This window comes from Passer domesticus, chromosome 10, assembly GCF_036417665.1.
Source record: "Passer domesticus isolate bPasDom1 chromosome 10, bPasDom1.hap1, whole genome shotgun sequence".
NCBI lineage: Eukaryota > Metazoa > Chordata > Aves > Passeriformes > Passeridae > Passer > Passer domesticus.
This window is the reverse complement of record NC_087483.1, coordinates 28,200,937-28,228,098: the sequence shown is the minus strand read 5'-3', so window position 1 is coordinate 28,228,098 and position 27,162 is coordinate 28,200,937. Positions and strand designations below refer to the sequence as shown.

General features: G+C 55.2%; 3 protein-coding genes across 6 annotated transcripts in view; 2 read left to right on the top strand and 1 right to left on the bottom strand.

Moving 5' to 3' along the window:
• The first annotated feature begins 1,644 nt into the window (after positions 1-1,644).
• Positions 1,645-6,556, top strand: CTDSP1 (CTD small phosphatase 1). Its single transcript, XM_064434858.1, has 7 exons — positions 1,645-1,865; positions 3,003-3,145; positions 3,268-3,369; positions 3,603-3,659; positions 4,123-4,215; positions 4,510-4,695; positions 4,792-6,556. Exons 1-7 carry the CDS (start codon positions 1,799-1,801, stop codon positions 4,918-4,920), a joined length of 777 nt encoding a protein of 258 aa, XP_064290928.1. The 5' UTR covers positions 1,645-1,798; the 3' UTR covers positions 4,921-6,556.
• A 722-nt stretch (positions 6,557-7,278) lies between these two features.
• Positions 7,279-15,050, top strand: VIL1 (villin 1). 2 transcript variants are annotated; one of them, XM_064434807.1, is made up of 20 exons: positions 7,279-7,303; positions 9,467-9,568; positions 9,765-9,839; positions 9,972-10,168; positions 10,423-10,531; positions 10,792-10,902; positions 11,000-11,202; positions 11,707-11,785; positions 11,902-12,000; positions 12,097-12,250; positions 12,361-12,461; positions 12,596-12,733; positions 12,886-13,044; positions 13,124-13,303; positions 13,397-13,542; positions 13,638-13,782; positions 14,061-14,249; positions 14,401-14,469; positions 14,649-14,786; positions 14,874-15,050. In XM_064434807.1, exons 2-20 carry the CDS (start codon positions 9,494-9,496, stop codon positions 14,985-14,987), a joined length of 2,481 nt encoding a protein of 826 aa, XP_064290877.1. In that variant the 5' UTR covers positions 7,279-7,303; positions 9,467-9,493; the 3' UTR covers positions 14,988-15,050. The 2 variants fall into 2 exon arrangements, with proteins under 2 accessions (XP_064290877.1, XP_064290876.1); XM_064434806.1 differs by lacking the exon at positions 7,279-7,303 and adding an exon at positions 8,495-8,577.
• A 602-nt stretch (positions 15,051-15,652) lies between these two features.
• USP37 (ubiquitin specific peptidase 37) overlaps positions 15,653-27,162 on the bottom strand; it is a 34,678-nt gene continuing 23,168 nt past the window's right edge. For all 3 annotated transcript variants that reach the window (XM_064434797.1, XM_064434799.1, XM_064434798.1), the window contains exons 19-24: positions 25,365-25,531; positions 23,500-23,560; positions 21,262-21,377; positions 20,323-20,392; positions 19,672-19,810; positions 15,653-19,090 (exon numbers count right to left, since the gene is read on the bottom strand). In XM_064434797.1, coding sequence (XP_064290867.1) covers positions 19,003-19,090; positions 19,672-19,810; positions 20,323-20,392; positions 21,262-21,377; positions 23,500-23,560; positions 25,365-25,531 — 641 coding nt within the window. In that variant the 3' untranslated portion in view covers positions 15,653-19,002. The remainder of the gene's footprint in view (positions 19,091-19,671; positions 19,811-20,322; positions 20,393-21,261; positions 21,378-23,499; positions 23,561-25,364; positions 25,532-27,162) is intronic.

Below are 27,162 nucleotides of genomic sequence, written 5' to 3'. Positions count from 1 at the left end.
GGAGGAGGATGTAGCCAAAGGGACAGGGGTCCTGCAGGGGACAAGTGTGTGGCCTCTGCAGCTGTCCCCGCAGAAAGCAGCATCCCAGCCCGGCCAGATGCTGGGGATGAGGCAGACATCCATTCCAGTTCCACCTGGGCTAAAGGAGCACAGAGGTCAGCCCAAAATAGAGAGCAGAGGAAGCACAGCCCTTTCTTCCTTTTCCTCCTGCTGGGCCAGGAGGCAGCGGTGATTGCCCGATGTGGGAGGCGGCTGCCCTGCTGAGGAGGGGCAGGGAAACTGAGGCACGACCGCTGCCTGCCGTCAGAAGCGGCGCAGGGGGTGGCAGGATGCAGTGTCCCTGTTCCCAGCAGGGACAGGGACAGCAGCCCGGCCCTGCCACGGCCCCCGGGGACACGCAGTGCCGGGATGTTCCGCGTGGAGCCGAGCGCAGGAGCCGCAGGTGCAAATCGGCTTTTGTACCGCCGGTGCTCCCCGTGGGCACCTCCCAGTGCCGGACCCCATCCCCAGCGCGGTCACCTGTCGCGCGTGTCGCGGCCCTGCAGGGCCATAAAGGCGATCTCACCTCCTGAAGTTCCCAAACCGCAGGTGGGAGAGGTGGAAAGATTTCAGATGAGCTCAGACGGGAAATTTCCAACCTGCGCAGCCTGGAGGCAGCGCTGACAGAGCGCGGAGCATCTCCTGCCGCCGAGGTGGCGAGCGTGGGACCGGGCGGGGCTGGGGGGCACGGCGGTGAGAGCCCCGGGGGTGGGAGGGGAGGGGGCTGGGGGATGCTGCCCTTGGGGGCTTGGGGGGCGGATTTCCCCTCGGGGACTTGTGCCATCCACAAGCTCCTGCTGAGCCACTTTTCAGAAAGCGCCTGTAAACAGCCCTGTTGCCCCTCCGGGGAAGGAGTTGTAAGGGAAAATATATGTATTGATAATAGAGACTCATTAATTGCCCAGATAATTGGGGGATTGCAGGAAAAAGAACGACAGAAAAACGCGGCGGTTACTGGTGCAGTAACACCTGTAACCCGCACGGCTGGCCTGGGCAGGCAGGGCGGGGTGTGCCCTCGGGGGGAATGGGGACCCCCAGCCTCGAGCCGCTAGTCCGGGGACTCCTGGGGACACCCAGCATGGCGGGACGCGTACAAATGGGACATGTACATACGGGATGTGTACAAATGGGATATGTACAAATGGGACACGTACATATGGGATGTATACAAATGGGATGTATACAAATGGGACACGTACATATGGGATGTGTACAAATGGGATGTAAACAAATGGGACACGTACATATGGCGGGGGCAGCTGCAGAGGGACCCCCGGGCTGCAGCTGGAGCGGGCTGCCAGCAGGACTCATCCCCTCTCCACGCTCTCTCAGCGGGGCGGGGAGTGCGGGAGAGCCCGGCGGCGCGTCGGGCACTCCTGCACGGTCACCATTATTAACGCGGGTGTCCTTCCCGGCCAAACCACGGCACACTCCCCGTCTGGGTCCCAGTCCGGCTCGGCCGGACCCCCTCTCCTGCCGGGCGGCGCGGGTGCCGGGAGGAGGGAGAGGAGGAGGAGGAGGGAGAAGGAGGAGGGCCCCCCCGCCGCCGTTGCCCTTTTAAGGGGTTCCTTGAAACCGCGCCCGGGATCCATGTTTGCAGCCCCAGCCCGGGCGGAGGAAACTCCATGTTGTAACAAAGTTTCCTCCGCGGCGCCGCTCCCGCGCCCGCCGCCCCGCGCCGCCGCCGGCCCCCGCCCCGCCTCCCCCCCGGGGGCCGCGCCGGGGGGGGCCGCCCCCTCCCGCCCCCTCCCCGGCGCCCATGGAGCACCAGTCCATCATCGCCCAGGTCAGCCGGGAGGAGGGGAGCGCCCCGCTTCAGGAGAAAGGTAACGCGGCGGGGAGCCGCTCCCCCTCGCCCCCTTCCTGCGCGGGGGAGGGAGGGGGGGTCCCCGGGGGTCGGGGGGCTGCCGGCGGACGGTGCGATGAGCTGCGCGCCGCCCCGGCCCGGCCCCGCATCCCGCTGCCGGAGGCCGGGGAGATGCGCTGGGGCTGTCTGCGCCCGCCCGGGCCCCTCGGAGCCGCCGGTGCCCTGGGGGGCTCGGGGCGTCGCTCGGGTTTTCCGCGCTGCTCCCTCCGGAGCCGGGCCAGAGGTGCGCGCAGCGCCGGCGGGGAAACTGAGGCAGGAAGGGCGCCGAGCGCCCTGCTGCATGCCGGCGTCCCGTTCCCCGCGTCCCCTCCGCCCCGCCAAGGGGGTTCGGCGGGGGCCCGTGCTCGGCTCCCTGGCCTGGGAAGCTGCCGGGGCCGGGAGGAGCAGACGTGGGAACGGGCCCCGTCCCCGGTGGGGAGCTCCTGCCCCACGGCCGCCCCACTACGGGCTCGGGGCCCTGGCCCGCCTGAAGCGGGGCAGAGCCAGGGCGGGGTGCAGCCCCGGCAGGACCCGGCCCCGGCACCAGTGGGGCCGCTGGAGCCGTCGCGGTGCCCCTGGGGCACGGGGTGGGCACGGGCAGCCCCTCTGCCTCAGTTTCCCCGCGCTCCGCCAATGGGGACAGCGGGAACGGCGCCCAGGGGCGGGCGCTTCGTCCTGATTGGCCTCTCGCCTCCGGGGCACTCGAGCGGGCCAATGAGACGAGGGAGTTGTCTGGAGGCGGGGAAAGGAACGGGCGTAAGCCCCGCCCCCCGGGGAGACCCCGCCCCCGGGACCCCCGTGCTCCCCGAGAGGGGCTGTGCCCCGGGGGGACAGCGGGGACCGGCCCCGGCCCCGCCACCGCCCCCGGCTCAGCCCGCGCCCTGCCCCAGGCTCCCCGGCCGCGCAGGGGAGAGGGACGTGCCGGGCCGGGGGCTGTGGGTGGTCACCGAGTGTCAGCGCGCTGCCCTGGCACCGCTGCCGCAGGGCAGGAGGCGTGACCGGGTTGTCGGGGTCTGATAAGGGCACGGGGCTCTCACCCAAACACGGCTCACCTGGCCCCCGGTGCTGCGCTGGGCGTACCCCCGGGTACCCCTCACCCCCGTTCTGCCCTCCGCAGGTACCCAGACCCCTGCCAAGAAGCCTCGAAGCCGCAGCATTCTGCAGTCCCTGTTCTGCTGCCTGTGCCGCGATGAAGGGGAGCCCTGCGCTGGCACCACCGGCGCGCCGCTGCTGGTGGAGGAGAACGGGGCACTGCCCAAGGTAACCCCGCAGCCCCAGCCGGCAGCTGTGTGTCCCGAGTGGGCAGGACTGGCGCTGAACAGTTCCTTATCCCCCTCTGCCCCGCTGTGGGTGCCCTGCTGACCCGTGCCCCCCTGCTGCAGGCTGCTGTCAAGCACCTGCTGCCCGAGATCAAGCCGCAGGACGCCAGCAAGCTCTGCGTGGTCATCGACCTGGATGAGACCCTGGTGCACAGCTCCTTCAAGGTGGGGGACACCCTGGCCCCCCCTACCTCTCCCCCACATGCTCCCCCACCTGCTCTGCCACCCTGTTCCCACAAAGTGATGCCCAGCACGCAGCACAGCCTGGCTGGGTCATTGGGGTGTCCCCGTGAGGGGGCTGCGGGGCTGGCAGGGGCGCACGGCGAGCACAGAGCAGGCAGCATTTGGGCAGGGGGTGCCTGGCGTGCCCAGTGCTCATCCTGGTGTGCCCTTCCCAGCCAGTGAACAACGCCGACTTCATCATTCCCGTGGAAATCGATGGCATCATGCACCAGGTAACAGCGGGGTGGGTGCCTGGTGGGAGGGGGGCATCATTCCACCTCCCCAGGACTGGGAGCCATCCCAGTGCTCTGCACCGAGGGGTGGTGGGAGCTACCAGGGAGCCAGCTTTGGCACGCTGCGGGGCAGAGGTGGGTGCCCCTCTCTTTGCGGGGCAGGGAGGTGAGGGGCGTCCTGGCACTGTGCCCTCGTGCAGTGGCCAGCCCCAGTTTCAAGTAATCCAGGATAGGCTGTGGTCTGGGCAGTCAGCCTGTTCTCGGTTACTTGGCTCTGGAGCCGGCCAGACGCTTCACCCTGGGCGTTCCTGTGGGGCTGTGCCATCCCCCAGCCCGCACAGGCGGCTCCCCTGAGGTGTGGCCAGGGAGCTCTCGCTGCTGCCTGTGGGGTCCCAGGTGTCCCTGGGGGCGCTGGGTGAGCCGTGGCGGTGCCAGCAGCGCTGCCCTCTGTCCGTGCCCGCAGGTGTACGTGCTCAAGCGGCCGCACGTGGACGAGTTCCTGCAGCGCATGGGCGAGCTCTTCGAGTGCGTGCTCTTCACTGCCAGCCTGGCCAAGGTGGGTGCCCCTTGCCTGCCCTGGCGTCGCCCGCCCCTTCACAGACACCCTGCAGTGGCACAGCTCCCTTGCCTGCCCACCTGCAGGCATCCCTTGTCCCCTCTGTAGCCACAGGCAGCACTGGGTGTCCTCCCTACCTGTGCTGTGCCTCAGTTTCCCTGGCCTCGCTGTGCCTCAGCTGGCCGGGGAAACTGAGGCATAGCGAGACCTGGCAGGAGTGGAGAACTGGGTGCCATTGTCACTGTGGGCAGGGCAGTGTGGCGTGCCGTAGTGATCCCCCTCCTGTGCCCGTAGTATGCAGACCCTGTGGCTGACCTGCTGGATAAATGGGGGGCTTTCCGGGCACGACTCTTCCGGGAATCCTGCGTTTTCCATCGCGGCAACTACGTGAAGGACCTGAGCCGCCTGGGCCGTGACCTGCGCCGGATCATCATCGTGGACAACTCGCCCGCCTCCTACATCTTCCACCCCGATAACGCCGTACGTGCGCGCGGGCAAGGCTGGGCGAGTGACGTGCTGGGGGGCCCTCTCTCGGCGTTGTCCCCTGTGCCACTCTGTCCCCTGTGCCGCCTGCAGGTGCCCGTGGCCTCCTGGTTCGATAACATGGCGGACACAGAACTGCTGGACCTGCTGCCCTTCTTCGAGAGGCTCAGCAAGGTGGAGGACGTGTACGCAGTGCTCAAGAAGCAGCGGACTAACAGCTAATGGCCCCCCCACCCGCCGGGTGCTGCCGAGGGGCTCCGCCGGGGGAGCCAGGTGCCTTATTCCGGGGGAGGGAGGGTCCCGGTGTGCCCGCATCGTCCTCCCCAGCCCCGCTGGGCGCGGGTGCCCGCCGTGCCTGCTGGTGGTGGGAGATGCAGGTGCCCCCGCCGGGAAGCTGGGTGCCCCCCTTCTCAGAGGAGGGGGGCCGTGGGTGACCCACTGCCTTGCTGTGCTGAGGACCTACTGGGGGGTCCCATCCTCCCCCACTGTCCAGCTCCTGCCCCCTTCCCCCCAGCCTGTGTCCCCCCTCCACGGAACGGTTCTCAGGTCCTTTTCCCCTCTGTCCCCCGATTGGGGAGGGGGGCGGGGTCAGCTGCTGCTGCTTTCCACTGCCTTTGGGAGAATTGGATCCCTCCATCCAGACTCTGCCTGCTGGGAGGCTGGCAGCCCTGTCTGCCGAGGCTACAGGACAGGTAACACCTTGTCACCCTCCAAAAACGCAGGGACTTACGGCCTTGGCCGCCATGCCCTTATCTCTGCCCCGGGTGCAGCTGATCCCCTCGTGGGGGGCATGTCCTTGCCTCTCTTCGTGCCTGCTGCCCCTGCCTGGGGGCTGTGTTTGGCAGGGGCAGCCCAGCCTCAGGGCTGAGCCCCCGGGCACAAATGCCTCCCACGTGCCTTGGGACGCCGTGTCTCTGTCCCCCTTAGCCCTGCAAGGGGTGTGCCTGGGGGGTGCTCTTTACTTGCCCCCTCCAACTTCATTCTCATTTTGGGGGAGAGGTGGCCTCCCCCCCTCTCCAGTTACACTGTGTCACTGGGAGCCACTCTGGTCACCAACAGAAGGGTCCCCTCCCATGGTGGGGGGCACACCCCCTACTCCATATCCATCTGCAGCTTCCCCAGAGGCTGCTAGTCCTGGGAGAGAGGGACCCCCATGCCAGCCTTAGTGTGCCCCTCCCAGCCTTGCCCCAGTCCCCCAGCTGGGAGGGGCTGGGGGACACTGCAGCCCCCCCATAGCCTGGGGTTGCCCTGACCCCCGTGGGGTTGGACTTGTGCCAGGGTGTCCCCCAGCTTTGAGGGTCTGGGGGCTCTCAGGGAGGGTTTTTCTCGGGGGGGGCGCTGAGCTCAGCCAGGCCTTTTTAATGTCACAATACGGACAATGCCTCATATCTTTTTAGAGGGAAAAGCAACGGTTTCCCAAAAAAATCATGGGTGCCTTTTTAGCGCTGTGGCAGCGCAGGGGCGGGGCAGTATTTGGGGGGTGGGTGTGAAGGGTTTTAGCTTTCAGGTGCTGTTTGGCCGGCTCCTGCTGGCACTGCCCTGCTCCCGGTGCTGGGGGTGAGCAGGGGGCCCCCAGCCCCCCGCAGCCCTGCCCTGTGCCTGGATCCCTGCCAGCCCCGGGCCTCATCCTGCCCTGCCAGCAGGGTCGAACTCAGCACTTTATGTTAGACAAGTCAAAGGGCGCCGCTGCCCAGCGAGTGCCTGTGGGTGCTGCAGAGTACAGCCCAGGAGTGCGGCCCTGCCCTGGGCACCCTTGGGAGCTCTGGGGGATGCAGAGGCAGCACGGGGGGCTGGGGAGGGCTGGGGTACCAGATCCAAGTGCCTTCATGTGATTAAAGCTGTCAAACCATCTTGGAAAGAGTAGTCCTGAGTGTGTGTGTGTGGGCATGGGTACATGTCACAGCACAGTGAGGGGGACATGGAACCCCCGGGATCCCTGAGTCCCCTGGGAGGTGGGGATGCTGCCAGGGAAGCGCCTTTGGACTGCAGGGTTGAGGTGCCACCCCTTGCCTGGTGCCAAGGGGACACCCTCACACTGGAGGACAGCCCCTCCAGGCTGCCCTGCCACCTCCTGCCAAACTCCTTCCCCTCCTCCTGGGAAAAGGCCCCTGGGATGGGTGTCCTGCCCCTTAACCAGGAGGAGGCAAATTTACCACTTGGGCTGTGCCCTCCTCCCAGCTTTGAGCCTGCAAATGAGTTTGCTCCAGGTAGGGTGCCAGGCCTTCCCCATAGACTGGGGGGACCCTGGGGGACAGCTTGTGACCCCCTCCCCGCCATCCCCGGCAGTCTGCTGCCAGCGTGCAGGCACTGGGTTCCTGGGGGAATGTCTCTTAGCTGCCCCCTCACCCGTGCCCCCATTGGCCCTATGCCTCCCCTCATTAATGAAATCTCTGTCCTCCCCGATGGCTGCACTAATTACTGAGTTCATTAGTGGCCCGGCTGGGGGCCTGGAGAGGGGGTGAGCCCGCTGGGGCCGGCGAGGGGTCCCCTACCCCTGTGCCACACTGACAGACTGCCCTGGGACACAGCCACTGAGCAGAGGGTGACAGCGGCCACCCGGGTGTTCCACCCCACCCTAAACACCCCTCTGGGGTTCTGCACCCAGGTAAGGGCTCCACGGGGACACTCGAGTGGGGTGCAGGAGGTGGGTGGCAGGGTTTGGAGGGTTTGGGGGCCAAGGGAGTGCAGGGCACAGCAGAGCCCACCCCTGTGGCATCAGGACACCCCCTGTTTGTGGCTGACATGCCCCTGTTCTGGTTCAGCCATCGTCACTTGGGGGATCCCTGCAGGGGGGACTGTCAGGCAGGGTTTGGGGCTGCAGGATGCCCGCAGTGCTTGGGGCCAGGACTGCTGGCTCAGCAGGGCATGCAGACAAAGCTGCAGCAATCCCCAGGGCTGGGGAGGACAGAAGGGCAGGACAGGAGCCCGGGGACCCGCCTGCTGCTGACACCTGCCCCTCCCACCTTCATGGGTGCCGTGGTCATTCCCTAAAAGCACCATCGGGCCTGGGAGCCCCTTCAGTCCCTTCTCTCTGCCAGCACCAAGGGCATCATCACATCCCAGCCCTTGGGACTGGGGTCTGGGGGCACAGGCTGGGGCACAGGGCTTAGCCGTGCCACCACTTCATGTCCTGTCCTGCCCCATGTCCCACCTGTGCACCCCCTTTCCATCCCCAGAAGGACCTTGGGGCTGTGGAGGCTCCAAGGGAGGGAGGCAAAGCAGAGGTGAGCAGGGATCTGGCTTCCAGCTGGGGTGTGAAACGGCCTGGGGACAGTCCCAGGGTCAGGGCGGCACTGTGCCAGTTAGGGGGTGGGACGGGGATGCCCCAGGTGCTGCATTGCTGTCACTTCATGGAACATTTCTCGGGGAGGAGGGACCAAAAACCCCCTTTCCATGGTCTGAGTGCTCCATGTCTGGGAGGGTTTGGGGATTTTAGGGTGTGGCGAGTGAAGAGCAGTGGCCATCCCCATGGCATCAAGGCACCTGTGTTTGTGGCTGATGCTCACGTGTCCTGCTCCAGCCCATTGCTATCACTTTTTATGGGACTACTTGGTGGAGTGCAAAAGAAAAAAATTCAGCATGGACTCAGTACCAGGGGCCAAGAGGAGCAGAGGCCTGGGGAGGGCAGAGGAGCCACCCTGGGCACAGCCAGCCCGTGGGCAGGGTGCAATAGCATCTGGGGGGGAAACACCCCATGAGTAACGGGGCTCTTAGGTGCCACAAAGTCTTGGAGGGCTGTGGGGACCTTGACTCTGGGCTGTCCCTGCCCTTATATGGTGAGCAAAGGCTGGGACATGAGGGAACAAAGGTCTCCTGGGTGCTGGCACCTGAGCACTCCACCTAGGTACGCTCACCTGTGCACCCAGCTCTGCAGGGAAGGTGAGGAGCTGGGGCAGGGTGAGGGACAGAGGGTGGGCATGGGGTGGGCAGCACGTCCCATGGCCACCATCACTCCCGGCATCGGGTTAGCCTGGGAATGGGCTTGGGGACCCACCCGAGCCCCATCTTGGGGCTGTGCTGAAGGGAATGCTTCCCCCTGGGTCTGAGGTGCGGGATGTGTGGGCCAGGTGGGGTTTGGCAGGGCTGGGAAGCAGAAACCTCCCATGTGGGCAATGCCAGCACTCCGTGCCAGCTTCCAGCCAGGAGCACAGGTGGCTTTGCCTGACTCGGCCCCTCTGCCTGCTTGAGGGGAGCCCTGGCAGCCTGGCAGAGATGGCTGTGGGCAAGCTCGGCAGTGCTGGCACCCAGCACCCCTGTGGAGCCAGGATGTGCCCTCGGCTGGGTTTGGAGGCAGGGGGCTGAAGCAGGCAGTGTGTGTGCATCTGTGTGTGTTGTGTGTGTAAGCAGTGGCCAAGCCGTGCCAGGACAAGGCTGAGCAGGGCCAGTTCCTGCTGGTCCTGGGGAGGAACAGGCCACCGTGCAGCAGTGTCACCCAGCTGCAGCTCATGCACTGCCCTGTCCCGTGCTTGGAGCCAGGGCAGGGCACTGGGGCACTTCTGGAACGCTGCACCTTCCCAGCCTGGACCCTGTACGGACTCATTAGCTGCAGTGCCAGCCAAGCCGAGGGGATGGCAGCCCCACCTGTGTGCCACATTGCTGGTGCCAGGGTGCTGGGGGTCCCCTCACCCCGTGCAGCTCCGTGCAGGGCGGGTTCACAGCGGGGCTTTCTGCAGAGCAAGCAGGGAAGCAGATGGCACAGCAGGCTGGCTGTGTCCCAGCTCTTAATGACACTGCCTGCCATTAACGAGGGTGTTGCCAATGCTGGCAGGTCCCCTCGCCGGTGGTACCTGTCACCATGGTGGAGCTCAGCGCCAAAGTCTCCAGGACACTGAACAAGACCACGCCGGGCATCCAGATATGGCGGATTGAGGTAGGAACACCATTGGGGCTGCCCTGGGGGTCTCTGTGAGGGAAGAGCCTCCCTGTGTGCCCTCAGTAGCTGGTTTGGGGTCTCAGTGCAGCATCCGGGGTTAAACCCAGCAGCTCCCGGTGCTGGGGGCACTGGGGTGCAAGGGGCTGGGCTGGGGGTCCCCCCACCAGGGCTGATGTCTGCCTTCCTTCTGCAGAGCATGGAGATGGTGCCGGTGCCCACCAAAAGCTACGGCAACTTCTACGAGGGGGATTGCTACGTCCTGCTGTCGGTAGGGCAGTCGGGGGGCACAGGGAGCTGGGAAGGGGCTCTGCCCCAAGGGGCCGGGCACAGGGAGGGATGTCTGCGGCCAGCCTGGCCTGGGGACACGGGGGCTCTTCTAGCGGGGACCGGTGTCCTGCAGACGCGCAAGTCTGGGAGCAGCTTCAGCTACGACGTCCACTACTGGCTGGGCAAGGAGTCGAGCCAGGATGAGCAGGGGGCGGCCGCCATCTACACCACCCAGATGGACGAGCACCTGGGCTCCGTGGCCGTGCAGCACCGCGAGGTCCAGGGACACGAGAGCGAGACCTTCCGCGCCTACTTCAAGCAGGGACTCATGTATGTCGGTCACCCCGGGGCGCCCGTGGTGGGTGACAGTGGGGAGGGGGCCTGTGGAGACCTGCCCAGAGGGGATGGGGACAGCTCCGTCTCAGCGAGGTGGGGGAGGAAGAAGGAGGATCTGGAGCTCTGTCTCTCCATTACCACGTGTGTGTGTGTACCCCAAACACCTCCCTGTGCACAGAGGTGGGAGGGAGACCCCAGTGGTGTGAGGAAGGGGACCCAGGGCTGACACCATGTCTGTCCCCTCCCAGCTATAAGAAGGGTGGGGTGGCCTCAGGCATGAAGCATGTGGAGACCAACACCTACAACGTCCAGCGACTGCTGCATGTGAAGGGCAAGAAGAACGTGGTGGCAGGAGAGGTGAGTTATGGGATGTGTGGAGTCTGGATCAGGATCAGGCCAGAGCACCCCCAGACACAGCTGCCTTCAAGCAGGGCACACAGTGGGTGTGGGATGATGCTGCCTTGCCTTGAAACTGCTCCCCAGAAAGCCTGTCTCAGGGCAGGGAGGAGGAATATAGGCTGGAGGCCCATATTCCTGAGTGAGAGGGGCTGCAGAGCCAGGGGATCCAGGCATTCTGCTGCTGGCCACCCACCCTGCTCAATCCCATCCTGCTGTAGGTGGAGATGAGCTGGAAAAGCTTCAACAGAGGAGATGTATTCCTGCTGGACCTGGGGCAGCTCATCATCCAGTGGAACGGCCCTGAGAGCAACCGAAACGAGAGGCTGAGGGTATGGCCAGGGGCTCCCAAGGTCCCCTCCTGGAGGAGGGAGGGTCACCAGCCACTCCCTCCCTCATCTGGGCTTATCTCTTCTCCCCTGGCTGCAGGCGATGACCCTGGCCAAGGATATCCGGGACCGGGAACGTGGGGGCCGTGCCAAGGTGGGCGTAGTGGATGGTGAGGATGAGGATGCCTCACCAGGGCTCATGAAGGTCCTTAAGCATGTGCTGGGTGAAAAGAGGGACATCCAGCCCGCCATCCCTGATGACAAAGTGGACCAGAAACTCAAATCCTCCCTCAAGCTCTACCAGTGAGTTGTTGGGGGTGGGTTACGCATGGAGTGTTTTCCGTGGTGTCAGAGGGAGCCAGGAGCCATCTCTGCTGTGTCCCACAATTCCCAGCCCCATGGACAGACACCAGGAAGGCTCAAAGCTGCAGAAGGGGTGGGGATAAGTCCTTTGGGTGCCATTGGAGCTAGAGGAATCCCAGCTGCCAAGAGGATTGGTACCCGATAGAGATGCTCGTGCAAGCATCGCCTTTGGATGCTGTGGCAATGTGCCTCAGTGGCCCCAAAGCATCTGACACCCCTCTGTCCCTCCTTGTGGCCATGAGTGAGCTGCCTGGCAGGGCGAGCTACAAACCAGTTTGCCACCATGGCACAGCCAGAGAGCCCCTGGGCACCACCTGTGTCATGATCTGACTGGGGAAAGGGATGGGCTGGGGACAGCCCCGCTAAACCCTACCTCCCTGTAATGGGCATGGGGCTTTCCAACCCACTTTCTAAGCCTTTTTTCATCTCTTTTTCTCCTGTCAGTGTCTCCAACGCCAGTGGAAACCTGGTCATACAGGAGGTGGCAATTCGACCCCTTACTCAAGACATGCTCCTGCACGAGGTCTGTCACCCGTGGGATGCTAGGGGGTGCCCAGTTTCCTTGGCAGCTTTAATCCTTCAAAAGCTGAATTTGGTGGACTTGCCTAAAGTCCTAATTTCTATTGCCTCTTCTTCAAGGACTGCTACATCCTTGATCAAGGAGGTATCAAGATCTTCGTCTGGAAGGGCAAGAATGCCAACAAGGAGGAGAAGCAGCAGGCGATGAGCAGGGCGCTGGTGGGTGCTGGGTTAGGGGTTTGTTACACAATAGCCTGACTGCTCCCTGGGGTGCCAGGCACTCCATGCCCACGCTCTGTGTTTGGATCCCACCAGGGCTTCATCAAAGCCAAGAACTATCCGGACAGCACCAGCGTGGAAACAGAGAATGATGGGTCCGAGTCAGCCGTCTTCAGGCAGCTCTTCCAAAAATGGACTCTCCCCAACCAGACCAGTGGGTTGGGCAAGACCCACACCGTGGGCAAAGTGGGTGAGTGTCTCCTTCCAGTGCGGAAGGACTTCTTGGATTGGGATGGGCAGGCTGTGGGGAGCTCCTGTGGCCCGAAGGGATTTGGCTCACCCCTCTGCCCTTCCCCTCAGCCAAGGTGGAGCAGGTGAAGTTTGATGCTACCACGCTGCACGCCAAGCCCCAGATGGCTGCCCAGCAGAAGATGGTGGATGATGGATCTGGAGAAGTAGAGGTAGGGTGACCATGGAAGAATGTGGGACCCTCTCAGGTACCCCCTTTGCTATACCAGGGGATGCTGTGGGGTCCAGGGTCTGCAGAGCAGGAGGATACACGAGCTCTGACAGCAGTGTATCCCTGTCCCACCAGGTCTGGCGTGTGGAGGACAACGAGCTGGTGCCTGTGGAGAAGAAGTGGCTGGGCCATTTCTATGGCGGGGACTGCTACTTGGTGCTCTACACCTATTACGTGGGGCCCAAGGTGAACCGCATCATCTACATCTGGCAGGTGAGACCTCCAGGTCACTGCCCCATGTGGGGGGACAGGGGTGTGCCTCCCTGGACTGGGGGTGCTCTGCCCCTTGGGAGCAGCACGAGTTGCCTCTTCTCAAGAGGGCAAGGGGGCTGTGGTGGGTGCTGAGCCCCCTCTGCCCTGCCCAGGGCCGCCAAGCCAGCGCAGATGAGCTGGCTGCCTCCGCCTACCAAGCCGTCGCGCTGGACCAGAAGTACAACAACGAGCCCGTGCAGATCCGCGTCACCATGGGCAAGGAGCCGGCCCACCTGATGGCCATCTTCAAGGGCAAGATGGTGGTGTATGCGGTGAGCTCGGGGACCTGGGGGCATGGGCTGGCCAGTGAGCTTGTGGCACGGGTGGTGACGTCCTGTCCCCGTCCCCCAGGGTGGCACGTCACGGGCGGGCAGCACAGAGCCCACACCCTCCACCCGGCTCTTCCAAGTGCACGGCACCAACGAGTACAACACCAAGGCCTTCGAGGTGCCTGTGCGCGCCTCCTCCCTCAACTCCAACGATGTCTTCGTGCTCAAAACCCCCAGCTGCTGCTACCTCTGGTATGGGAAGGTGGGTACTGCTGGGCACTGGCGTGGGTGTCCCCACCTCCTCTTCCTCCTCTTCGCCTGGGCCAGTGATGGAGCAGCTGTGCTTGCTTGGCAGGGCTGCAGCGGGGACGAACGTGAGATGGCCAAGAGTGTGGCTGACATAATCTCCAAGATGGAGAAGCCAGTGATTGCAGAAGGGCAGGAGCCACCGGAGTTCTGGCTGGCCCTGGGGGGCAAGTCCCAATATGCCAGTAACAAGAGGTACCAGTCTTGTCCCTAGCCATGCCCAGGGGTAAGATGGGCCACCAGACCCCAAGCAGGGTGAGCCTCATTCCCATCTTGTTGACTCCTCTCAGGCTGCAGGAGGAGAACCCCTCTGTACCCCCCCGTCTCTTTGAGTGCTCCAACAAGACAGGCACCTTCTTGGCCACAGAGATCATAGACTTCACCCAGGATGACCTGGAGGAGAGTGATGTTTATCTACTAGACACCTGGGACCAGGTGAGCTGGGGGAGCATGGAGCAGGGGACAGACCTTTGATTCCAAAAGTTGATGTGTCTGTGGTTGGAGGACCTGCATCAGCCACAGTTGCTGGGATGGGAGGCTGGAAACCTGCCTATACATGGCCCCATGATGCTTTTTTCTGTCCTTCTTGCTCCAGAGAATGCTGAGGATGGACTCCTGGAGTCCTTCCCCATGGACAGAGCCCATGTGCCTCCAACCATGGCCCCAGAGGGCTCCATCTCAGCCCAGTGGTGGACACAGTAACTTTATTGCAGGTTTTCCTCTGGATTGGGAAAGGTGCCAATGAGACAGAGAAGGAGGCGGCAGCAGTGATGGCACAGGAGTACCTGCGGAGCCACCCCAGTGGCCGTGACCTTGACACCCCCATCATTGTGGTGAAGCAGGGTTATGAGCCCCCCACCTTCACTGGCTGGTTCCTGGCCTGGGACCCTCTCAACTGGGACGTGAGTCATGGCTGGGGTTTGAAAGACCAGGGGGTCCCTTTGCAGAAGGACCAGATGTGGGTCTGGCCCCAGGAGCAGCTCCAGGGCGTGGGCAGCAGCTTGCCTGCCCCCTGCACCTGCCGAGGGCTGAGCACTTTTGTCTCCTTCCCAGGACAAGAAATCCTACGAGACGCTGAGAGCTGAGCTGGGTGATGAGAGCAGCCTCGGGCAGCTCACCTCAGTAAGTGGCACAAGGAGAAAGGCAGCTGGGCTGGGAGGGGGCACAGAAAGCCCTTCCATCCCCTCGGCAGGTGCCAGGAGGAGTTGCAAGGACAGCTCCTCCGTGAGCAGACACCTGGAGCCAGCCTGCTGCCTCCATCCCTGGGCCAGGCCTGATGTGACTCTGCACCCCCCATTCAGGTGATCACATCCAGGGAAGAGGTCTTCACTGCCACCACCACCCTCGTCCCCACCAAACTGGAGACCTTCCCCTTGGATGTGCTGGTGAACACCTCAGCCGAGGACCTGCCCCGGGGTGTGGATCCCAGCAGGAAGGAGGTAAGATGAGGCCAGGGGGCTGCTGGAGGGGGAGATAGGGAAAGCCCCTCCCAGTTCTTCAGCTCAGCCTCCTTTCTCTGGCCCCAGGACCACCTCTCCGACGCGGACTTCCAGGCTGTTTTTGGCATGAGCCGCTCTGCCTTCAGCAGCCTGCCCTTGTGGAAACAACAGAAGCTCAAGAAGGACAATGGACTCTTCTAGGGCAGGAGCCTGGGCACAGGAACAATCCCAGCTCTTTAGCAAATAAAATAAGTGTGAAAAGTAGGGCTGTGGTCTCTCCCCTCCAACGCCAAGGCCCAGCCCCAGGTGTGGGGGTTTGGTTGAGAGCTGGCACACAGAGACACAGGTCTTGACCGGGCACCAGCAGCACAGGGGAGGACCCTCAGCTCCTTTCCCCTGAGGCCTTCCTTTGTCCTTGCTGTGCTCAGAGGTGATGCACAGGCTGGGCATGCTCGGGGAGCCAGGACTCTCCCATCCGGGCACCTGCAGCTCCGGGCTAAAGGTCCAGTGTGCAGCTGGAGCCACTCCCTGCCTTATCGCTTGAACTGCAGTAAATACGTGTGGTACCAAAGGTAAATGAGGGGACACTGTGCCTGTGGGGACACACACCAAGGATCACTCGTCCTTGGACCCAGGAGGGGAGGAGGGCTTCTCCCTTCTACTTGGGCTCTACAGGGATGCTGAGAGGCACTGAGGTGTCCCCCATGGGGACATATCTCTCTCAGGGGGGGCAGGAGGACACGTGCTGAGGGGCACTGAACCCACACAGGATGTTCCCAGGCAACCGAGCAAAATCCCAATGCAAGAGGGGAGGTGGAGGAGCAGTGCCCATCAAGAGCCAGCAGAAATAAGATTCCAAATCAATAGAGGGTTAATAAAGAGGTTTTAATTTCACAAAAATCTATCTACACATCATTTAAAAACGGGCAGGGGGAACCCAAGAGCAAAAACTGTAAAGAATAGAGAGGAACAGGTCTGCTAAAACACAGAGAAAAGCACTGCTCCACATCAACAGTGTAAAGAACCAGAAAGTCAGGGTGCAGAAGCCAGTGGGAGGCAAGGCTGGAGTCTGGCAGCAAACCACGTGGACAGCAGCTGCCAGGGGTCCTGCACCCCTTTTTCTCTCTTTGGCGGGCAATTACAGGGATAATTAGCTCCATTAAAACAAAGCAGATGAGTTATTCCCAGCCCCACGATGTTCCCCACCTGCCTCCTCGTGCCAGGGTGAACTGAAGCAGGAAGTGCTGAGCTGGCAGTCAGCCCCTCCTCGGATGCAGGACGGGCAGGAAGATGCATGGGTGATCTTATCTGTGCTGCAGTGAGCAGGGGGAAGGCCAGGCCGAGGCCACAGTGCTGCACAGCTCTGCGCTCTCCTCCCGTCAGTCCCGCTCTGCTGCCCGGCTGGGAATGCAGTCCTTGCTTTGGAAAGGCTCCACGTGCAGCCCTGCTGGCCAGGGCTTCCCAGGGACCCACACACAAGCTCCAGTTCAGTGACACGAAAGCTCTGCCCCTCTCAGATTAGGGGTGTAAATCAAGAGCAAATTATCGCAGTCAGACAACAAAGTGACAAAAGGAACAGAGGGATGGGAGTTCCTTGAGTTTCTCTGCTGAATCACACTTGTACTAAACTAGGTTGATTCAGAAGTGGGTAAATGTTTAACTGAGGAAGAGCTAGTACATGTTCAGGGCCCACAGCTAAGCTTCACCGACCTATACCCAAGGACAGGTATCCCACATGGAGGGCCAACCTTACTGAACCTGCTGCTGCAACAGCGTGAGCAGTGGGAATGGCACAACTGGTGGGCAGCACATCCCTTGAGAATTACACACCTGTCATCCTCCCCCTGCTCTTGGGCAGGGAAAAAGCTGGCTTCTGCAAGGAAGGGGCTCTGAGGACACTCCTGCCCGGGTGAAGGTGCAACTGAGCTGCCATATGCCAAACAAAAAAGCTTAAATTATTGTATATGTCTGCAAATTCTTAATGACTAGAATAACAAGCAAGAACTTTTCATAACACAAGGAACACTGTTTTCAAGCACCAGCTTTTTCACCTTGATCCAAACAAAACTGGTTTTAAACAAAAGTTACTGCACTGAAAAATCAGGCTATCTTTGCTTTTATTATAAATTAACTGGAGTGCAGCGCTTTGTAAAAACAACCTTGCCACCCAAAAAAGCAGAGCTGACTTCTGATACTACAGGAATACCAGTTATTTACAGCACAAGCATAGGATGTGCTTGGGGAAAACAGGTTTGCCCTCTGGACAGAGCAGTCCATCACATTCGCAGGGCGATCAGTTCAAAGGACAACTCCCATGTCACCACCTCTTCCCGTCGCCCAGAATTCACCCCAAATTAGTACTGACAATAGAAAAGTATAATGCTTTGTAATAAATTAACACACACCCCCCTCGGGCTGCATCTCACCAGATGAACACTCTGGCATGTCTGCAAGCAAGCCTTTGCTGCTGGCTCAGAGACCAGGGAGGTGCCACCGTGACCAGGGCGCCTGGGCTTGTCCCACCTGGCACTGGGAGGGAGGTCAGTCTTCACCACGCCAGGGTCCCCCAAGTGCTCGGGGTGGGGAGGACACCGACGCTGTCACTTGCTGCTGCTGCACAAGTGGGAAGAGGCCCCTGAGGGCAGTGACACGCCCTGCCAGGATAAACTCCCGTGTGGAAGTGCCTGTGAAAGTGCCTGCTGCCTCCTAAATCGATGGTTTTGTCTGCTTTGCTGCAGCCCATTTATTCCTGAGAAACTCTTAATGATAGTTTCTGAGTTTTTTTAACTATCTCAACAGCAAAATAGGTGATTTTCTTCCTTTTCTTCCTTAAAGAAGGCTTTCATCTCTAAAACTCAGGCTGCAAAAATCAGAACTAGAGGTCAAAACAAGAGCAACTACTCTGCTTCCAGCAACAACTTCTCTGAAATGAGTAAATGTCAGTGAAAGGAAACATCTGCCCCTGCTTAATTAGTGCAAAGGTGCTGAAAAAAAATGAACTTAATAGGCTTCTCCCCCCACTGCTGAAACAAGCTATAAAAGGAGCATCATGCTTCCAAACCCAGCAGATAGCACTGCTTCTTCCTAACCATGTTCTGTCAATGCCAAGCAAGGGCCTTCTGAAAGCTTTCCACCTGGTGAATTTCACAGTTTGAGCACTCTTGCACTCCTCAAAGAGGAGAATGGAGACATGGCTGCAGAACAAAGCCTCTTACCCTGGGGTCACAAGACCATGGCAAGACCACGGTTCAACCACAGGGCAGCTCAAGTGCCATGGTGCTGCACAGGATGGGTAATGCCAGAACATTCCTTCCCTCCCAAAACTGTCGCTCACCTCCTGCCACTGCTCTGTTTGCTCCAGGCACTCAGCTCTCCCAGAATCACACTGGAGCAGCCCTAAGCAACACAACTCCAGTGTGGAACACAGCACACCCAGCGAGAGACCTCGCCTCTCCAAACAGCACCGATGCAACACCCTCATGGAGAAAATGCAATCAAATAATAGAACTTGTAAAACAAAAGAAATCACATATATAATCTCACGTCTAAATGAGGATGACAGTGAATGGTGTAAAAAAACAACAGAGCTGCCACCAGGTATCAATACATTCCACAGCACCGACAGTTTGTTTCCTGGAACCGCACGGAAATCGCAGAGCGCTTACAAACCCATGAATGTCACAACGCATCAGCTTGAGTGATTCCAAAATGCCTGTTGGCCAGATGACTGGCAAGAGCCTGCTCAGTGATCTGGCTTTCCAGTGAATATTACTAACACAACACACGCCAGGTTACAGTCTATTGCTTAAATTGCTCTTGGAGAAAAGAAACAAAAGCGCAAAGTGATATGTAAATCTTCGCCACTCACGTCTCACAGGTGAATGGGCTTTTAAAGTCGAGTCTCTTTTTGCACTATTTTTTAAACCAGTTTATGAGCAGCTGCAGTCTTGTGGCTTGTTACAACTCTTTAAGGCTCCATGCTGACAAAATCATTTGAGAAACATTGAAAATTTCACCACAGGAGGGTCGCTCTGGATGTCAAGGTTTAAACACAAAGTTCAGGCCCAGGACTTGCACAGATGGTTCAACAAACCGAGCGTCCCATATTTCTACCTTTCGTCTCATGTTTTGGCCCTGAGCTGTTTGTTACTCCTGCGTGGCTGGCACAAGTTCAGAATCTTCCTTGCTCCTCAGGAGGAACAAGGTGTTTTACTCTTCACAGAGGCTGACGAACCGATCTTCCTACTTCCATGCTAAGTGGCTGTGCATTTTTTTCTGTTTCTAGTAACTCATCGAAGATATCTCTAGAACAGAACGAAAGACCAACAGTGAAAATTTTGTGCAACAACAAATCACTACATAAGGTAGCCCTGAGGGAATCAGCAACTGGGTTTACTTCACAAACTCAATCATTACAAATCCTGGCAAAGAGAGATTTCTAATCTGACATCTCCAAGCAGCAGCAACGACAGAAGAGGGGGATACAAACCTTCTTCAGTTCTGTGTGCCTGAAAACGTTTCTACCTACAAACCTCATTTTGGCTGTGTCCTGAGATGACCATGGCTGCAACAACACAACTGCTAGGAGCAGGGGTAAAGAGCATTTACAAATATCACAGCACTTAAGAAAAAAACCCCAAGCTCCATTATGATTCCTGGTGTAACACATGCACTGAGAAATTGAATCTCATTCTTAAAATACAACTTAATGTATTTGTTAAAACACTATGTATTATTGACATACAATCCTCTGAACTCTGAGCACTTAAATTTTGTCATTCTGGAAACATTTTTCATGCCAGCAGAGGACCAGAGGAAGAAGAGAAGCCCCCCTCCTCACAAGCAGCAGGTAATTTCTAGGATCAACATTCCCCAAGACACCTACTTGTGCATGTAGAAGAAGATGTATCCGCTTCGGTCTCTGTCACACTGCACGGTGCTCTCCAGAGTTCTGGAGACTTCCAGGTCATTGTAGGTGAACCAGGACTGCTTCTTGATATCATAGACATCACTGATATAATGACCTTAACAACAGAATCACAGGATGGTTTGGGTTGGAAGGGACCTCAAAGGTCATCCTGTTCCAAGCTGCCTGCCATGGGCAGGGACACCTTCCACTACACCAGGCTGCCCAGAGCTTTATCCAGCCTGGCTTTGAACACTTCTGGGAATGGGGCAGCCACAACTTCTCTGCACACCTTTCCATGCTGCACTTCAGCCAGGGAGCTGGTTAGCCAGGTACCCTGGTCCTGCCACCTATGTCAGATTTAAATGCTAAAAGAGCCATAAGATCCTGGTCCCTCAATCAGCAGGTAACAGGCACAAGCAATTCTACAAAGCCCACCAGCTGCACGTTTCCTATGTGCCATAGTCAGGCACCATGAGATCCCCAACCTGCTCCCCCAGCAGCAAGTCATGACAGAAGATTTGCTTTGCTGCCTGAATTCCTTCCTATAAATAATTATGCTATGGTAATTTTGTATTACAGATTTTTCAAGCTAGAGAGGAGATAAAGAATAAAATGTGGCATTTTTACCTGAAGATGATGTGCTTCCAATATGGCTGACAATGCTGATGAGACGATAGGAGTGAGGAAGCTCTCCTGTCTGGGAAAAAAAAAAAAGTACAATTAAAGCTTTCAGGCATTCTTTTTTCCCCCACATAGCTTATGGACAAGATGAGTTATACCTGAGATATCAGCTTTGGCTACTGTATTCAAAGCTGCAAACCAGTGAAGGATTACAGAAACAGACACCCTGCTTCACACCAAACAAGGAGTCTTTCCAGAAGTGGGAAATGTGTATTTAATCTATCAGCAGGCAAGTGAGCATGCCAAGGAGCTTTTTTTGACCTCAGAACAGATGCTGACATGAGCTCTACACTGCAAAGTTTTCTAAACAACCATTTCCTGAGCAACTTCCACTGATGTCAGAATTAATCCAGCAAATAAACAGAAAAGCCAAAAAGGAACACCATGCTTACTTCTGAAATATCAAAGACATACCATTGATAATGGTACACAGATTCAACAGCTAATACTGGACATGTAGCCCCAATTCTTGTCCTGCACCTGTAATGTCAGTGAACAACACCCTCTCTACACACAGAAAACATGCTCTTTCTATTCAACAGCTTTTGACAATGTATTTTTTAATACCCTCTTGACCAGGAAATGTTACCTCTAGAATTCACTGACAATACTGTTAAAGAGAGTATCTTAGAGAAATTCAGAAGGTCTCTGCAGCTGATTTTTAAATTTTTGGTTTTTTGGGTTTTGTTTGCTTTGGTTTTGGTTTGTTTTTTTTTCTTTTGTAATTAAAATAACACAGTAAGACTTACGTACAGAAATTTTCTATGTTTTTACTTTAGAATATAAAATACTTTTCTAGCCTCTACACCTGCTCTGTAAAACTACCTTCAAGACTACAAAGAATAGCTGTATTTCTCAGCTGGCTTTTGAAATCATGGATCACACCTCAGCGTTTCTTTTCAGCTCTTCTGCTTCAGCTTCTGAATACTCCATGTCCAGAACATCCTCATTCCCAGAGTCTTCATCAGAGCCAACGCTGTCCAGGAGAGAGCTGTTAAACTCTAGATACCAAGGAAACAATGACAACTGCATGAGAAGCTGTGGACCACACAGGAGTTTACAACAGGCTGAGGTATATCTACCCACATAAACAGGCATAATAAAATTTCAAGCTTCATTTTCAAGGAAAACAAAAGCACTTGCCCTTTTCCAACTTGTCAGACCAACAGTTAAGTATCTTTGAATTAATTTTAGCACCATCTCCCTCATACTTTTCCAAAAGGGCACTATGGCAATGACAGCTGGGTGACAAAAGAGCAGTTAACACCCAGCTGGCTCTGGAGCACCAGTGGGCTGCAGACAGGACAGACAGCAAAAGAAGGACAGCCAGTCTGGTCAGTGAGCTGCGAGTTCCTGCAATGAGAAGCTATGAATTACAGTTTTAACTATAAGTTCATGAACAAAGTGCATTTTTGAATTAAAACTGGCACTAAAAATGCTACTGCTGGCAGCAGGCATCTTTTCATTGTTTTCAATGGTAAGAACTCTGCTCACCACAGGAACTTCCAGTTTGCTTGGCTGAGCAAAATGCACGCAGCTTTCTGTAAAGAGCCGGAAGGCACCACTGCTCCCTGTACATGCTGTTCCAAAGTTCCTGGGGTTCAGCAGCTACCCAACTAATTTAAGATTTTGTACAGTTCTCATTAGGAGAAGTAGCTATGCTTTCACCAGTTCAATTAAAGCTATGGAGTCCCGGGTGGATGAGAAGTTGGGATTAACAGGACGCTGCTCAGGAATTTTTTCTTGTCTGTTTTCAAGAGACTATCACGCCAGCTGTGATGGAGCTGCTTTGCCAAAGAGATTCTCACACTGTTTGTCCTGTTAAATCATCAGTCACTGGATTAGTATAATCTTCTTGGGAAGTTTACAGATGACTCCCTTACTTCACTGGGAATCCTTTGCTGCTGCTTTCCACACTCACTTGGGCTGTAGGGTAGACTACAGCCTGGAAACACAGCACCTTGGTAGGCCTGTGCACAAAACACCTGCCACAGGAATGGCTCAAGGCCACTTCACCTACAGTGCCAGGATGGCTACTCTGATGGTTCTCTGCTTGTGGCATCACTGGGGTCCTTCATAAGACAAATGAGACCAGCTCTGCATTCAAGATGTTGTACATCTCCTTGAACAGCTGCTTCCTGATGCCTTACAAACGAGACAGCAGCAAGGAAATGCTTGTGTTTAAGCCAAGCAACTGCAAATCAAGGGGATGAAAGCCTTGCATTCTTCCTGGATATGATTCAAGGCAAACCCAAGAAGGACTGGTCACTTAGTCTGCCAGAGCTCAGGGTGAGAGATGCCTAAGCAGCATTCAGCTTACTTCTCTTCAGGAGCTGACACAGGTTCTTCCAGTAACAGCTGAGGGCCTTTAAAAGGCCCTGAGCAACTACAAGTATCTTAACACAATACTTTATTATCCCTCCCTCTCCCTCTTTGGAGCAGGAATTTTCTCTCAGTTATGCTTTGCTCTGCCAGATTGTATGAAATCACTTGCATGCCAGCCTCACACAAATGTTAAACAATGCCTGAGGAGGCCTACAGCAATGTCTGGACTTGGAGGAGAAAGATAGTACATTTTGGGTTTCTTTCTTAACCCCCAACAGCTGTACCTTGCAGTGAGGTCTGTCCCCTTCCCATCCCATACCTGATAGAAACAGCACTGATTCATTTTTCCAGGCAAGGCTAGGGCATTCATTAATCAGCCCTAAAATAGCAATGCAAGAAACAAATAATCCTTATGTTCTGACTAGGGCCATTAGCATGCTGGCTTTGCTGGGAATGCAAAGTTTCAAGATCTGCTGTACTTTCTTCAAATTAGTATTATTCATTAATGTATATTATAGATGTTCTTATAATAAATTACACATATCTCTCTCTGTATCTCTATAGCTAACTAAAAACTCAAGAGACTGAAGTAAGTAATTTTTCAGCTTAAGTTTTTCCTGGCATTTGCTTTCACAACCAAGAACAAGAAAAACTGACCTTGAGCGCCAAACACAACAAAGCACAGACCAAAAGAACATGAATCCCAGCTGTCTTACTGACAGGCAGGAGCTGCACTCATACACACATATCAATTTTCTCTCAAAAGCAACATACTGGAAGAACTTAAAGAAGTTTCACCTTGTAGACTTAATTCCGTGGCTCGTTTGAGGTCATCATCCTCTTTCTGTTCTCGTGCCTCCTAATGGGGAGAGAACAAAACTTAGCTCATTGAGACATTTCACTGTTTAAAATTCCTGTGGCGCTCTTTTTCCATTGAAACTGTGCTGCTCTGGTTTCTACAACAAACCTGACATTGTAAATTAAAGGTTCTGTGTGAAGGAATGTTTGCAGCCACCGAGAGTCCAATGTTCCCGTGCAACAGAACCTGGGACAAACCTTCATTAAGGCTTGTCAAAGCTCCTGAAGTTTGGTATGCAGCAGAGCGAGTCTCCAGTAACACCAAATGCTTTCCCTGGATCATTAATTTGAAAAGCATCTGAATGAATTTGTAACCCTGTGCTCGGGAAAGCTGTCACTGATACACAAAGCTCCTCACACTTCAGCAAAATTTAGTCTGCTTTTGACCCAAGCCAGCTGAGGACACAGTCATTAAATCCTGACAGATTTTGCTATTTTTAAGCCATTTGAAAGTGGAGCCAGTGGTTGTATCTAACAGGTGCAATCCACAAAGGCAGGATGCAAAAAGACATCACTAAACAGCCAGGTATTAAAAATATTACCATGACCAAGCAGCAAAGAAACCTCAAGTCAACAAACACATCAAATGTTTGGATAATATCATGCCCCTATTCCTCCCACTACTCTTGAAAGCCCAGAGCTATGGCAAGCCAGTCAATAATATTTAATGAACTGGCTTCTTAATTTAGGGTTTGAGTGCTTTCAGCACACCTGAATGCAGCACCCCATCTATGTATTTCAAATCAAGATAACCACAGCTACCACATTTCCATGCCCAAATCATTAGAATAGCAGGTTTTTGCTTCAGAACTGTAGCAGAAACACACTCAAAGGGCAGTTTTACATTATTAGCATGAGGCCTTTTATCTCACTATTTCTAAAGGATTTGGGAATCTTTGTTAAACTACTCTGCATTGATGAATCAAAGCTACATCTGGCATGGAACATACCAGCACCTCATAATGAGTAATGGGAGAGGAAAAAATCCAAGAGCCATGGAAACATCAGATCTCATAAGGAAAGCCATGACAGCTTTGGTATTAATAGAGAGCAGACAAGGGCACCTATTTAAAGGAAGACCTGGCTAAGTGCTTGCTTTATTCTCTGCTGCTTGGTTGAACTTGTAGAAATCAGTTACAGATCCTGCAATTCAAGTGGAATACAGATAGTTAGAACACAACTCAAAACCCCCATTCTTTCCAAGACTAATTTAAAGGACTTGTTTTCAACTAAATTATTTTGGATCCTTTTTCCATTTTACTAACAGGGAAGGATCACATAAATGCTCAGTTCCTACATTCTTCACTAAGCATCCCCTACTTGCTAGCACAGAAACACACCTAGGATAGACACATCTTTAGCCTGACATGGTCATTCTTAGCCTTGCCTTTGGAACCTGCCTCTTTCACTGAGTCTTGACAGGACACACTGCAAGAAACTGCCAGAGAAGCTAAAGGTGGGCTGGGATCTTGATGTCAGAGAGGAAGAGTTTAGTTGAGGTTATCATAATTTTTAATATAATGTGACAAACCAGTGCATAAAAGTGCATGGGGAGCTCTGAGAAATCTGTGGGTCTGTGATGTGATGCAGAGGTTTCAAAGAGCATTCAAACTGTGCCCAGATGTATCCAGTGTCATCACCCTACTGACACTGGAACTAGAAGAAACCCAAACATTTTTCCATCTGGTTATGTCAAAAAAGCAGAATAATTCCTTTGCAGTTACTGCCTGAATGTAAGCTTTTCCTTTAGCTTTCAGGTAAGCAGTTTTGGGGAAGACAACTTAAGAAAGCAAACTATTTCTTACTTGCTCTTGAAGGCTTTGAGCCAGTGCCTGCTGGAGTTCTTGTTCTTCCCTCTCTCTCTCCATATCATACTGCTGCAGCCAGTCAACCTCCCCTTGGGAGCCTTCTGGAGTTTTGTTTTCCTTATTCTCATCAAAATCTTTAGTTATCTCAGTGAAATTGGCAGGACCTGAGGAATCACAAAGTACAGTTTATACTTTTTTGGGTCTTCTGTTTGTTACCAGCCAAGTCCTCTTTAAATCACCACAATCCTTGCAGCATAGTGACATCTATTGACAGGGAGCTCACCCGCCATAAAACACCCACACAAGACTCAAATGGAAAAAGCTCCAAAGTGCAGTCTCTTATACTCATTTTAGCTGGTGCACAATGAACCATCTGATTAATCCCTGAACCTGTTCTCTTCTTAGCCTTTTATGTTCACTCAGAAACAGCAAGTTAAACTACAGAAGCCACACAACACTAGGTTTCTCCAGCCATAAACCTGAATTTCTGTGTAAGAAAGCATGGATTATAAAAACTTGCATTGCGTATTACACCTCAGAGTACTACAGATGAAGCCACAATAAGAGCCAAACCAAATGCAAGATGAAAAAAAGCACTAATCTCAAGCACTGTTTAAATGTGCTACCTTCTGCTTCAGCTAAGAGCCTCAATCTTGTGAGCACCACATACAGCTTTAAAGGTGCATGAAGATGGCAACTTTTTAGCTCACCCTTGAAGTAAACACAGTGGCACAAGTGCTTTACAGAACATCAGAAATGAACATTCATTCATCTGCTGCACACACTCCTGCAGTTGCAGGACACTTTAAATCTTTCTTGCAACTAAGGAAGTGCAACATCTGCTCCAACAGCTATCGGGCAGCAGCATGTGAAACTTCATGGTTTTGTCGTGTGCAGACTTTAACAACTGTTGATTAGTTATTAACAGGGATAATACAAGGCAGTCTCAGTACCTGTGAGCCCTTAAACACCAACAGCACCAGAGCCATAATCCATCAGTCCAATCCTTTCAAGATGAAAAAACCCCCAGAATGTATTACATGACCTTTGAAAACTTTCAGTATAAGAAGAAATACAGAACTTATATCAAACACATACTTTTTGCTTAAGAGTCACAAGAAACCTTCAAATAATTACATTGTACTTTCCAAAGAAAACCTGGACAGAAATATGTTTATGTGGCCACATTCTATTACAACTCTATTTCACAACACTGTAAGCAACATTACTGCATAAAAAGGAGGGCACAAAGCAGGCTGATCACATAGATAATATTATTCTTATAGCCTTCCACCATCAAGGCTGTCAAGAGCTGTCCATTGAAGCAAGTGTCATTTTTGGAAACAGTGGGGTATTTGTTGTTAATTAACCTCCTGGCTCTTAGAGGATATGAGCATTTTGTTGGTCTCTTTTTCCATGCTAGTGCAATGCATGTAATGATGGAAAGCATGTAGCACACAATAAATGATAAAACACTTATATTTCCTTCAGCTGGCTAAAGGAAGACTCAACTTCCCCCCACTGAGATCACACAGGCTCCTCCTTGTACTTAAACATGTCTCTCTGTCAGAGGCCACAATTCACTTGAGTGTCTCAAGCTTACAAGTCTACTCTCACATAAAAAGCTTTAGAAAATAATACAGACGTATAGTTAAATTCATTAGTAACTAGTGACAAAAAGCTGCATTTATGAAAGCACTCTAGTCTTATGCCATGACAGCACTGCTACTGTGCTGCCTAGGCTACAACAGCTACACAAATGAAAATACTTTCTGCTTATGGAAGACTCAGTTCT